The following is a 12,689-nucleotide window of genomic DNA, read 5'->3' as shown; positions in this document are numbered from 1 at the left end:
CTTTGTTAAAGTTCTCACTGAGTTCATCGATACTTTCTCTAATTTCATTGAGCATCTTTATAACCAGTGTTTTGAACTCTGCATCTGTTAAATTACTTCATTATATCTGGATCTCTGTTCTGTCCTCTCATATGGTTTCTGCTTCTTTTTCTTCCCATTTTGGCTGCCTTTCCGTGTCTGTTTCTATGTATTAAGCAAAGCTCCTAAGTCTCCCGGTCTTATTAGCATGGCTTTGTGTAGTAGGTGTCTAGTGGCACAGTCCTGAGAGGGATTCAGCTGCAGGCCAAGTTCAGCCCCTCTGGTACAGATTCTATAAGCAGTCCACAGGTGCTGTGCTTATAGTTGCCTCAAAAGGCCACACCAGAAACCGAGGCCACCAGTGTGGGTCTTGGCACTGCTTAGCAAGAAGCACTGGACACAACTGGATGTGGCTTGGGTGGGGCGGTGAGTTGGGGGAGACAGAGTTTTAGGGAATCCTCGGAGTGGAGTGACCTCTGTTATCCAGTTCGATGTTGTCTCAGTTATGGCAGTGCTGAGTCTGTGCACTAGGAGGAGTGCTCAACAGAGGAACAATGGATACCACCAGCACTTCTGTCCAGGAGAGATCCTCACCTCTGGCCCTCACTCCGACAACTCAGTGTCCCCCTGTAAGTCACTGGTGCCCCCTATGCAGTCGACCTAGCGCTGGTGCTCAAGGTGAGCAGGTCTGTCACCGCGAAAGTCCTTTCGCAGACGCGACCCCTTTAAGAGGTGTCTGCAGCTGCCACAGCCTCTGTCCCACTCAGCTGCTGGGGACCTGGCAGCCTTGCATCCTCGCCTCCTTCTGCCTTCTACCGTTGCAGGGTGATTTCTTATTTCTCTCCCTAGTTGTAGTGCTTCTGTTCATCTAGACCCCAGGAGACTTTGCTTGCTGTTTGCTCTGTGTTTGTTACAACTTTGATGTGGTCTCAAGAGGGATGAACAGAGCCTCTATCATCTATGCCATTTTTTTCACTCCTTGGAACATGTTAAATGACACTATTGTGATACAAGCAGCAGAATTCATACTATGGACACTCTATGGGACAAATGACCCAGTTTCTTCAACAAATAAATTACAGGGAAATAATAGGTGGGGAAGGGTTGTACCTATAGTTTTATATATCAAGCACTTGCAAAATATGGGCCTTATTTGGTGAGTAAAATTGAAATAGTTGGGAAAACATGCAAATTTGAATCCTACTTGGATATTTGATTTTAAGGAATTACTGTTAACCGTATGAGCCAAGATGATTGCATTACATTTTTAAAATTTATTATTATTTAAACTGATTCTTGATGGGGTGAGGTTTTGCCCTTAAGGGGACATTTGGCCATGTCTGGAGACATTTTTGGTTGTCACAACTCAGGCATGGGAGATGGGCAGTGTTATTATAAGTCACAGGTGCTGCTTTAATGTCCCACAGTGCACAAGACAGCCCTAAAACAGAGATTGATTCAGCATAAGATGTCCATGATGTCGAGTTCGAGAAACTGTTTTAGAGATATATGCTGAAGTATTCCTAGATAAAATGATAGGTCTGGCCTTGCCTTCACAATAATCTAGGGGGAGGCAGGAAGTGGATAGGGCTACAGGCGAGTTGATAATTGAAGCTGGGTGATAGATATGTGAGAGGTGGTTTTATTATTCTATTTTTTGTTTGTTTAAATACTTTTACAATAAAAAATATTTGTATGTACTAAAATTTTTATATTCATATGCTCTGATATCTTTTAATATTCTTGGTGATTTTGTCGAGAATTCAGAATACATAGCAGGTGTCTGATAAGTGATGTTTTTTTCCCTTCCTTTGCAGATTATTGCTGTGGCAGCCTTGGTCCATTACAGTTTTGCATTAGATAAAGCACCGCCACAGCCTCCCTTTCAGTCACACTTTTGTGGTATGTATTTTTTTTTTAGCTGGTTTACTGATGGCTTGATTTTAGTTTTTCTTATTTTGTTGCAGCTATCGGATGAGTAACTTGTTTTTAAAAAATGTTTTCAGGAGTAATGAGTACATATTATTAAAGAAGGTTTTTTTTTTTCCAGCTGTGTACACTAAGTTTTACTTGATTAGTTATCTCTTATTCAGCTGATTTATTTTATAGGAGAAGTCAGGAGGCAGTTTAATACCTTTTTTGTTCCAATGGTAGTTTTTTTCCTAGGTCAGACTTATGCTTCAGCTATTTTCATGTCATTTTAAAAGCCCATCATAAGAGCCTGGCCAAAGTTTTCTGTGTGATCAGGGAAGATGCCAAAGAATAAATGAATGTTTACCTATTTGGGAGGAGTTACAGTGATACCAAATTGGTGTTGGATGTGCTATGCATAAAATCCAACGGGTGAAACAATCCCACAGAATTTTGCATGCCATGAGTCAGTCTCCAAGGAGAATTCTGGCATGTTTCATGATGACAGCTTAGCTAGTTAAATAACCACTTTTTTTTTTTTGAGGCATAACATTGTTGATCTATTATGCTTCCTTGGATTTTTTCCTGCCTAGAAACAGAGATTAACAGGGATAGCATCTCCTGTCTGGTTTCTTGGGTGTTAGGAAAGTGGGACTAGGGAAAAAAGCATAGAACAAGCATGCTGTGTTATTGCGAAGTTTTACCCTTTTTTCTAGTTTTATTAAGAAATAATTGACATACATCAGTATATAAATTTGTGGTATACAGTATGATGGCTTGATTTACGTATATCGTGAAATGATGACCAAATTTTTACCCTTTAAGTGGGGTGGAATACATGGAACAAAATGATGAGAATAACCTGGAAATATGTGGAAGAGAACAGTCGTTAGCTCTTCAGTATAAATTTATTTACCTCCTCTGTATATGTCACTGTGCGAGCAGATACTGTGAATGTCACGGAACTTGTAGCACAGTGAGGGAAACTTTGGTTATCTTCACTTTTCTAACTTTGTGAAGGTTGGGCTGAGTTTCTCCATTGTATGCTGGTCGAGGCTTTGGTGGTGGGGGATTTCCTTTGGGAAAGACTGGTAAACATCCTCCATTTTGACTTGGATAGCAAATGTTTCATCTAAGCAATTTTAACAGTTGTAGGGACTTAGGATTCTGTGCTTGGCTATTTAAAAAAAAATTTTTTTTTATTAGTTTTAAGTATACAGTACATTGGTTAGATGTTTATATATTTTCTCTATGCTATACTTTATATCTCCATGACTATTTGGTACTATTGTACTAGTTGGTACAAGTACCAACTTGTACTTCTTAATCCCATCTGCTTTTTCACTCATCCTCCAAACCCCCATCTCATCAGGCAACTATCAAAATGCTCTCTGTATCTATGAGTTTGTTTCTTTTTTCTTTGTTTATTTTGTTTTTTAGAATCCACATATAAGTGTAATCATATGGTATTTGTCTTTCTCAGTCTGACTTATTTTACTTAAATAATGTTCTCAAGGTCCATCCATGTCATCACAAATGGCAAGATTTCCTTCTTTTTTAATGGCTGAATAATATTCCATTTGTGTGTGCAAATGGAATATTTTTCATATGTCATTTTCTTTATATAAATACCCAGAAGTAGGATTGCTGGGTCATAGGGTAGTTCTGTTTTTAATTCTTTGAGGAATCTCCATACAGTTTTCCATAGTGGCTGCATCAATTTACAATCCCACCAGCAATGTACAAGAGTTCCCTTTTCTCCACGTCCTCTCCAACACTTATTTGTTGTCTTTTTGATAATAGCCATTCTGACAGGTGTGAGGTGATAGCTCATTGTGATTTTGATTTGCATTTCCCTGGTGATTAGTGATGTTGAGTACCTCCTCATGTACCTGTTATATTATTGGATTTTTAAATTTTTTATGTTGAGTCGTATGAATTCTTTATATATTTTAGATATTAACCTCTTATCAGACATATGATTTGCAAATATTTTCTCCCATTTGGTAGGTTGCTTTTTCATTTTGCTGATGGTTTTCTTTGCTGTGCAGAACCTTTTTAGTTTAATATAGTCCCGCTTATTTTTGCTTCTGATCCTTTCCTTTTGATGTCAAATCTAAAGTCAAATCTAAAAAATCATCGCCAAGGCTAATGTCACGGAGCTTACCATCTATGTTTTCTTCTAGGAGTTTTATGGTTTCAGGTCTTACGTTTGAGTTAGTTTTTGTGTCTGGTGTATGATAGTGGTCCAGTTTCATTCTTTTGCATATGGCTGTCCAGTGTTCCCAACACCATTTATTCTTGGCTCCTTTGTCATAAATTAATTGACTATATATGCATATATGTTTATTCCTGTGCTTTCTGTTTCATTCCATTGATCTACGTGTTTGTTTTCATGCTAATACCATACTTTTTTTGATGACTATAGCTTTATATTATAATTTGTGACCAGGTAGAGTGATGCCTCCTGTTTTATTCTTCTTTCTCAAGATTGCTTTGACTATTGGGGGTCTTTTGTGGTTCCTTACAAATTTTGAGATTGTTTGTTTTGACTGTTCTTTTGTGATCCAACAACATGACCAAAGGATATACTTGATATTCTCTTAACTCTTTAGGGATTGAGGGGACTTTATATTTAAGACCGTTTTCATTCAGAAAAATGAAGTGTATGTGTACTTGAAATTGGCTAAGATGGGTGTTAGAATCTTTATTTTTTTTCCTTCTTACAGTTGTGTCTAAACCAAAGGACTGTATTTTTCCATACGCTTTCAGTGAAGACATTAAGAAAAAGGTAAATAACTCATTGTTAATTCCTTTTAATTATGAAGCATGTATTTGTTTATTTTTATTCGTTTAGAAAGAGAAAAGGAATATGGTGTGGATTATTAGAAACAGGTTATTTTATATGTTAATTGATTAGATCTATTCTTGCTAGATTATACTGTAGCATTAACCCATGAGAAATGTATTAGAAATATAAAGTTGGAAACATTATTTAACAATGTCTAAATGTTTCACCACTTGAAAATAATGGGATCCTGCAGTGTATAAGTAGATGGATGGCTCAAACTCTCCTTTAGATAGCTTAATAGGAAGCTTTTCCAAAAAGCATGATCATGTGATTACTGGTTTGGGAAGGTGTAGGGTAGAGCTCTGTGCCTCCCCTCCCCGCACCCAGCTTGAAGGAAGCCAAGTGAGTTGGGAATGCTGTGGATATTAATGGGGACATGTATTGGAAAGGGCCTGCACCAATTGATCAGTGATCTCTAAACTTTCAGTATATTCCATGAAGAAGTTTACTCCCAGTAAACTCCATGAGTCCTTAATAAAATGGGTGGGGGTGGGGTTGGGGTTGGGTTTTGGATAATGTAGTGAGTTTTTCACAAAGGTAAATATATTCAATGTAAAGTATTTCTTTTTGTGTAGTATGTTTCTTTTATGAAATGATGATGTTGGAAAACTTGTAGGTTTTGTTTTTTTTAATGTTCTTACTTGATAAAATTAAAAGTTAGGAAGCATGGCAGGTTCCACTTATTTTAAATTGGCTTGAGAAGTCCAGTAGCCTAGGGGCACTTTTAGACCAGGCTGTTATTTGTGAAGTGCCCTGAATTACCTGTCTTTAGTAGCATGACCTTGGAAAATTCATTAGAGTCAACCTGATACTTTTTTTAGCCAAGTTCTAGAAAACATATAGGCATCAACTTCCATTTTAAGACATTCTTAATATGAGTGGATCTTTTGAATATCTGATTTATAGTTAGTGATCCAAGTGGAAGCCTTTTGTGTGAAGATAGGTTTTATTTATATTGAAAATATTTGTAATCCTTAAATATATGTTTGCGTTTGGTCTAGTTTCTTGTTTATAGGTTCTTACACCACTATTTGATACTAGTTTATCCAGTCCTTAGGACTTTGTGTGGTAAATACATAAACTGAAGTCTATCAGGGATTATATAAGAAAGTAGATAGGTTTTTGATAGGTACTCTGAAACATACGCTGTAAAATGTGTTCTGATATGCAAGCGTGTCCCTGTGGGGGGACATTTCTACACTCGATAGTGCTCAACACTTTAGATTCTGCTTCATTCACACTCTTAGTACTAGAATGAGCTCTTCAGTGACTTTATGCAATTATTAAGGCAAAATCTAGAATCACGAATTTCATGGCTGCATTTAGTTTGGAGCCAGATGGTTTCTTTTAACCCTAAGAAATCTTACCCTGCTTGAATAAGGAGTCAGTATATAATACTTCAGAGTAAAGAGCAAGTGACTGGTTTGTTTTTCTCTAACAACAGAATGTGAAGGTTGAGGTTGCTGCAACAGAAAGAACACTGCTAGGTTTTTTCCTTGCAAAAGTTCACAAAATTGATCCTGATGTCATTGTGGTAAGTGGATATTTGATCATGTCGTGGGGAAGCTCTTCACTCCTTAGTTCTTTTCAGTGTGACTTGATTGAGACTTTTTGAGCAGCAAAGAATCTTTTCAGAGTGAAATGACCCTATGTACTCGTAGGAATTGCTCTACTTTCTGCTAACAAAGGGGAAAAAAACCCCAGCCCACTGTAAGATAGTTCTTTTCTAATAGAAAAGCAACTCATGAATTATTGTTGAAGTTTAGGCTACTCCAGTTTCTTTACATTTAGAGACCAGCCCAAAAAGTAAGTAACTTGCATCAACTGTTGGTGTCTCCAGAATTTTGACTTAGTGGGTCAGCCGTATAGTGGTCACAGGAGTTAATTCCCTTGGTTTGGTGCCAGTCCCCAAAGTGTAAGTATTTTAACTTTATGAGCTCAGTAGATCTATATAATGTATTCCTTAGAGAGCTCAAGGCTAGGAATCTATTTTTCTTCGGATGATTGAGTATGCTCTCACGAGATAGCAAGGGGTAAATAATTCATTGAGTTGTCTTTGCCCCAGTTCCTAAGAGTCATAAAGCAACATTTTGTTTTATGTTTCCTCTGGCCTCCCCTCAGTTTGTAGGTTCCTTGATAGCAGTCCTTCCTGTTTTTTTTTTCTGGGTTAAAGGATCAATCAAGTTATATTATGCTTTTGATTTTTTTGGAGGGAAGTAGGGTCTAAATGCCTCTATTTTAAATGTGCTGTTGGTAATTTAGTTACATTGAAGCCTTGCAAAACTGTTTGCCATATATTTCTCCGTGTATATTTTTGGTCTCGGACACCTTTCCTGACGATGGCGTAGCCAGAGTACCGAGGGCCTGTAGGTTGTCATCAGTGTCTCTGCAGTCATTTCCCTGATGATATTTCAAGACCTGTCTTGAAAGTGCCAGGGAAATTCTGTCCACAGTGCCCTACTGTGGTGCTCTGGCTCAGCACTAGGCCCTCACTCAGTCTCTACTAGCAAGTCTCACTCTTGGTCCCCAAGGAGATGTCTTGCGCCTAGGGTAGCTGGCCTGCCTTAGGGTATTAGAGTCAAGTCTGTGAATGAGAAATCCAAACCAATATAACAAAGGATCCTGACATGCGTTTAGTCCCTAATCCCAGGCATGATAATTTGGAAATGAGACATCCTCAGGTCCTTTGGGTCTCATAATTTAATAGACAAAACTGCCATAAATATATAGTAGCATAGATTTTTATTAAAATTAATAACTAAATCTATTAATCTGATTTAAACTTCATCTCTTTACAATAAACAGGCAGTGAACCATATTCACATGATGGAAATTATAGACATGGAAAATTTGATTATGTTTTTGAGACATTTTCTACTTGGTATAGTTTTGTTTCCTTGTTTTTTAAACAAGTTTCTTATTTGAACAATTGAGTGGTATATATTTATTTTGCACATTGATTAAGAGTCTAAATCAATAGTGTTCAAACTCAGTTCTTTAGGAAGAAATGAGGTTCAGTTCCTGAGTTCTAAGAAGTCTGTGTAAGCTATCACACAACACAGATGGGTTATTGGTTTTTAAGGAAGTAAAATGGAATTGTTCGAATACACCTTTTACTGATCACATAAAAAGTATGGACATTAAAATTTGCATTTGCCTCCGAGACTGTGAGACATGAACTGCAAATTAAAAGACATCATATGAACCTTGCATCAATTAGGATGAGATAAAGTTTATTCTAGCAATCTGCTTAGCAGCCTTGTGAATGTCAAGGCTAATGAATGCTGCTGATGAATAAATTCCTGAAGAAGAGACCCCAATCGGAGGTAAGCTCATGATGCCTTCAATTAGAGAGTAGAAAAAGAAAGGGCAAGGAAATTCTGTGCTTATGAAGATAAATCCTCTAATTTGTATTTGTTACAATATTATCGGCTCCTTTCTTTTTCTGACTAGGGTCATAATATTTATGGGTTTGAACTGGAGGTGTTACTACAGAGAATTAATGTGTGCAAAGTTCCTTACTGGTCCAAGATAGGTCGACTGAAGCGATCCAACATGCCAAAGCTTGGGGTAATAATTTCAAAATCTTGCTTCTTTGACTTTTTATATGCTTCTTTGACTGGCAATTGGTTGTCTTGTGATAGTACCTTTTAACTTTGACACTAAACATCTTTTCCTTTGAATTCAGCATTTTATTGGTAAAAGCCACTGGTAGTTTTTAAAATCAGCTATTAGAATCTAGAGACAGCACATATATGTTACCTCCACTTGACCAATACTGAAGCGCTGGCCCTTCGAGCAGGGTTTCAGAGTTCAGAAATTGTTGAGTGTGATGAGTAAGGAAGGCGATGGGAAGGAAAAGGGAAGGGAGCTGACACTGAATGTCTAAGAAGGCAGTGGGCTAAGTGCCTCTGTGTAAGTTATCTCACAGTAACTCTGGTTTTATTGTACGTTCTCATAGGGGTAGCAGAACTCGTTCAGGATCATAGAGCTAGTAAGGGGAAGAACTGAGATTTCGAGCCCAGGCCCATCTGACTCTTAAAGCCCTCGCACTTTCATTCTACCTGCTTGCTTCACTTAGGGAGATTTTGTTGGTTTTGTATGAAGCATCTTCATTTCCTAAACCTGATATTGCTCAGTCTTGAAATCTTATTTTACTTAAAGTTTATAAATAAACGGGCATGTTGCCTCATCAGAGAACTTAGGAATCTGTGCCTTTTATAATGCTCTCCAGAGGATTCTGCTGCTATAGATTGGAATCAGGGCCACTGCTCTTGCTTTTTTCCTTATTCATGTCTTTGAGGCGATAGTCATTATTAACACTTCATCCGAACACTTGCTTAACTAATTCCTTCCCCTCTTCAAGGTTTTCTTTATATGGTTTTCTTTATTTGCATTTTTGTCCTCCCCTTGTAGGGCAAGAGTGGATTTGGTGAAAGAAATGCTACCTGTGGCCGAATGATCTGTGATGTGGAAATTTCAGCAAAGGAATTGATTCGTTGTAAAAGTTACCATTTGTCTGAACTTGTTCAACAGATTCTGAAAACTGAAAGGGTTGTAATCTCAATGGAAAATGTACGAAATATGTACAGGTATGACCCTGGATGCTTCAGAATTTGTTTTGAAATTAGCAACAGCAAGATGCCAGTATCATTCTTAGGCTGGAGAGGCAGGAGCGTGTGGTGCTGTGGAGGGGAAAATTGTCTGTCTTCATATCAGCACCACCATCTCTATTGAATAATTTGAACTATTTTGCCTCTTGAATTATTCTGATTTGATCAGTTTATCTCTGTCTCCCTCACTTAACACCATCTTGATGTTTCCACAGGGCATTTTGGAAATTGATGCGATATTTAGGAATTAAATGGAAATATTTTGGAAACATAAAAACTGAGCAATCATTAAGTTATTTAGAGATATTGCTTGGTTATTTTTTTCCAGCTTTATTGAGGCAAAATTGACATAAAAATTGTATATCTTTAAGGTGTACGACTTGATATTTGGTATACTTACAAATTGTGAAATAATCACTACAATCAAGGTAATTAACATATCCATCACCTCACAGTTACTTTTTTTGTGTGGTGAGAACATTTAAGGTTCACCCTCTTAGCACATTTCAAGCATACAATACAGTATTGTTAACTGTAGTCACCGTGCTGTACATTAGATCTCCAGAACTTACTCATTTTGGGTAATGAAACTTTGTGCTTGATTATTTCTTAAATAAGCTTTCTTCTACCCGTCCGGCCACTTCTCCTTGTTTTCTACCCATACTTCCTGAGTCCTTAGACTGCTTCTCTTTTCTGACCGTGCTTCCCTCTGTGATCTCACCGAGTCTCAGGTATTTGAATCCCACGTGGGTGCTGATGCCTCCCACCTGCATATCCAGCTTAGATCTCACCCCTGAAGTCCAGACTCATGTATCGACCTGCCTGTTCTACGTGGTGTCTAATATGAACCTCCAGATTAACTTGTACATAAGCTAAGCTGATCTTCTCTCCCAGGTTCCTCTTGTAGTATTTCCTTCGTAATGACAGCTGTTTCATTTTTCTGGTACTGCTGGAAACCTCCAAAGTCATCCTTGGCCCCAAACCTCTGAGGCATCTGTGATTCCTTTTTCTGACATCCCACGTTCAGTCATTCTGTCAGGAAGTCTGCCAGCTCTATCTTCCAAATATGTCTAGATTTGACCACTTCTTTTCCCTTCCATTGGACTCACCCTGGTCCAGCCTACCACCCTCTTTCCCCTGGATGACTGGGTCTTATATTAGTCTCCTCACTGGTCTCTTTTGTTTTCTTTGATCCCTTGCTGTCCTCAACCTAGGAACCAAAGTTATCCTGCTAAAGTTAAGTCAGATAGAGCACTCTGCTCAAAATCTTCCAGTGACTTTATTTCATTCAGAGTAAAAACCAAAGTCCTTATTTTGACTTATAAGGTCCTATACTGTGTGTCTCTCTGCCATTAACTTTGTCCTTCTGCTGTTCTCTCCATCATTCTCTCTGTTGCGGTCATTGGTCGTCTTCCTGGTCCTAGAACTTCCAGGTTTGTGCTCAGCTCAGGACCTTTGAATGTGTTGTTTTGTCTGTCTAGAATGTTCTTCCCTCAAATACCCAGTTACTCCCAATGAACTCTTCCCTGGTTCCTTAACTGGACATTCAGTCTCTGCTTCTGATACTTAATGTTCCCTTTGCTTCTTATTGTTTTTCTCCTTAACTTAGAAGTATATAACATACCATGTATTTAATTTGTTACCTATACTCTGTCTCCCCCATGAGGACACAAGCCCCATGAGGACAGGGATTTTTGTCAGTCTGGGTCACAGCCAGCACCTAGAACAATGCCTGGCACATAGTAGGCATGCGTTCCGTACATACTAGATGCAGTACATGATAGGATTTAGGTAGTTTTCAGGTTGTAGCTAACATATAACTTCTCTCTGTGGGATTTTTTTTGTGTTTTGGTGAAGGGCATTGGGATCGATGGTATGAATGAATTCCTAGTTTCACAGCGGCTTTATTTTAATTGTTTCTGAAGCGAGGTGCCGTTGCTCTGAAGTTATTTATACCAAAAAATTTTTGTAATATTTTATGAAATTCTGATTATAGTCATTGTTTCTTTTAATTACTTGATTCTGTTTCGCTCTTACTTTTCTGTACAGTGAACCTTCTCATCTGTTGTACCTGTTGGAACACACCTGGAAAGATGCCAGGTTCATTTTGCAGATCATGTGTGAGCTAAATGTTCTTCCATTAGCATTGCAGATCACCAACATCGCTGGGAACATTATGGTAAATTTAACTTAGAAAGGGGGGAAAAGCATTTCCTGTTGGATTCAGTGTTTGGAGTAGTCGTTATATGATAATGAGTCTAAATGCATGCTTATAAAATGAGTAACTTGTATTCTGAAAGCTGGGCTTCTTTTGTAAAACGAAGAACTGGTTGGGAGAAGGGGAGGAAAACCAGGTGCAGTATGTTGAAATGTGGGTGAACATAAGGATCATCTCTAACATCTGGCTGTGTCTCATTTGTGGAATGGTCCATTTGGGAGTAAGGAAATAGCCCAAGTTGTCAGTATTTTAAGCTCTCTTTGTCTCTTTTTAACTATAATGCTTAAAGAAAATGCTAGAAATCATTTAGTACCTTAAAAAAAAAAAACAAACCATCCCTTGTTATGAGGAATGATTTTTGAAGGAGGTGCTATGATTAAATTTACCAACTCAAAGTTGCTCTTGTTTGTTGTGATTTTGAGCTCAATTTTAAAAAAGGAATTCTATTTAATAGTCTAGGACGCTGATGGGTGGACGAGCCGAGCGTAACGAGTTCTTGTTGCTTCATGCATTTTATGAAAACAACTATATTGTGCCTGACAAGCAGATTTTCAGGAAGCCTCAGCAAAAACTGGTGGGTCCAAAATTGTACGGTGTTTTGCCTATTTGTGTCCCTCCCTTTTTATTACCTGTAAGCCTTTTCTGCTATGATAACATTTGCTTCCAAAATAATTAATCTTCTGTACTGTAGAAACCAAATGGAGATTGTTCTGTGGTGTTTGTGTGGACATTTCCTTCTCCACTTTTCTCTGTACAGATAAAATTTATTTATGAAATATGAAATTCTTTGAGGGAGGCGTTTAGGCTTTTGGGATGGGAAAGTGTTTCTCCACCTTAGCTCTCCCCAAAGTCACATGCCAGTTAAATCTTTTATTTCTTTAAACCCGTGAGCCTTTATTTTTGTATTACGTTGTTGCATTACTGTGTGCTAGTAGGATTAAGGTCACCATGATCAGGTTTCTGCAGTGGCCTCCATCACATGGGAACTAAAACTGAGCTGTTTTATTGGCAGTGATAGCAATTAATTCACTACCAATTTAATGTTAAAATGATTCAGGTTCTTGTTCATTTTATATAC

At 37.9% G+C, this 12,689-nt stretch overlaps 1 protein-coding gene across 1 annotated transcript in view; it reads left to right on the top strand.

The window, feature by feature from the left end:
• Positions 1-12,689, top strand: part of POLA1 (DNA polymerase alpha 1, catalytic subunit) — a 282,451-nt gene that overhangs the window by 33,237 nt on the left and 236,525 nt on the right. Inside the window, exons 16-22 of the mRNA XM_006920960.3 lie at positions 1,836-1,920; positions 4,659-4,720; positions 6,225-6,314; positions 8,234-8,350; positions 9,197-9,372; positions 11,443-11,572; positions 12,066-12,185. Of these exons, the coding sequence (XP_006921022.1) occupies positions 1,836-1,920; positions 4,659-4,720; positions 6,225-6,314; positions 8,234-8,350; positions 9,197-9,372; positions 11,443-11,572; positions 12,066-12,185 (780 nt within the window). The remainder of the gene's footprint in view (positions 1-1,835; positions 1,921-4,658; positions 4,721-6,224; positions 6,315-8,233; positions 8,351-9,196; positions 9,373-11,442; positions 11,573-12,065; positions 12,186-12,689) is intronic.

Source organism: Pteropus alecto, unplaced genomic scaffold, assembly GCF_000325575.1.
Source record: "Pteropus alecto unplaced genomic scaffold, ASM32557v1 scaffold659, whole genome shotgun sequence".
NCBI classification, from domain to species: domain Eukaryota; kingdom Metazoa; phylum Chordata; class Mammalia; order Chiroptera; family Pteropodidae; genus Pteropus; species Pteropus alecto.
Note: the sequence above shows the minus strand (reverse complement) of the source record. Positions and strands in the feature narration are given on the sequence as shown.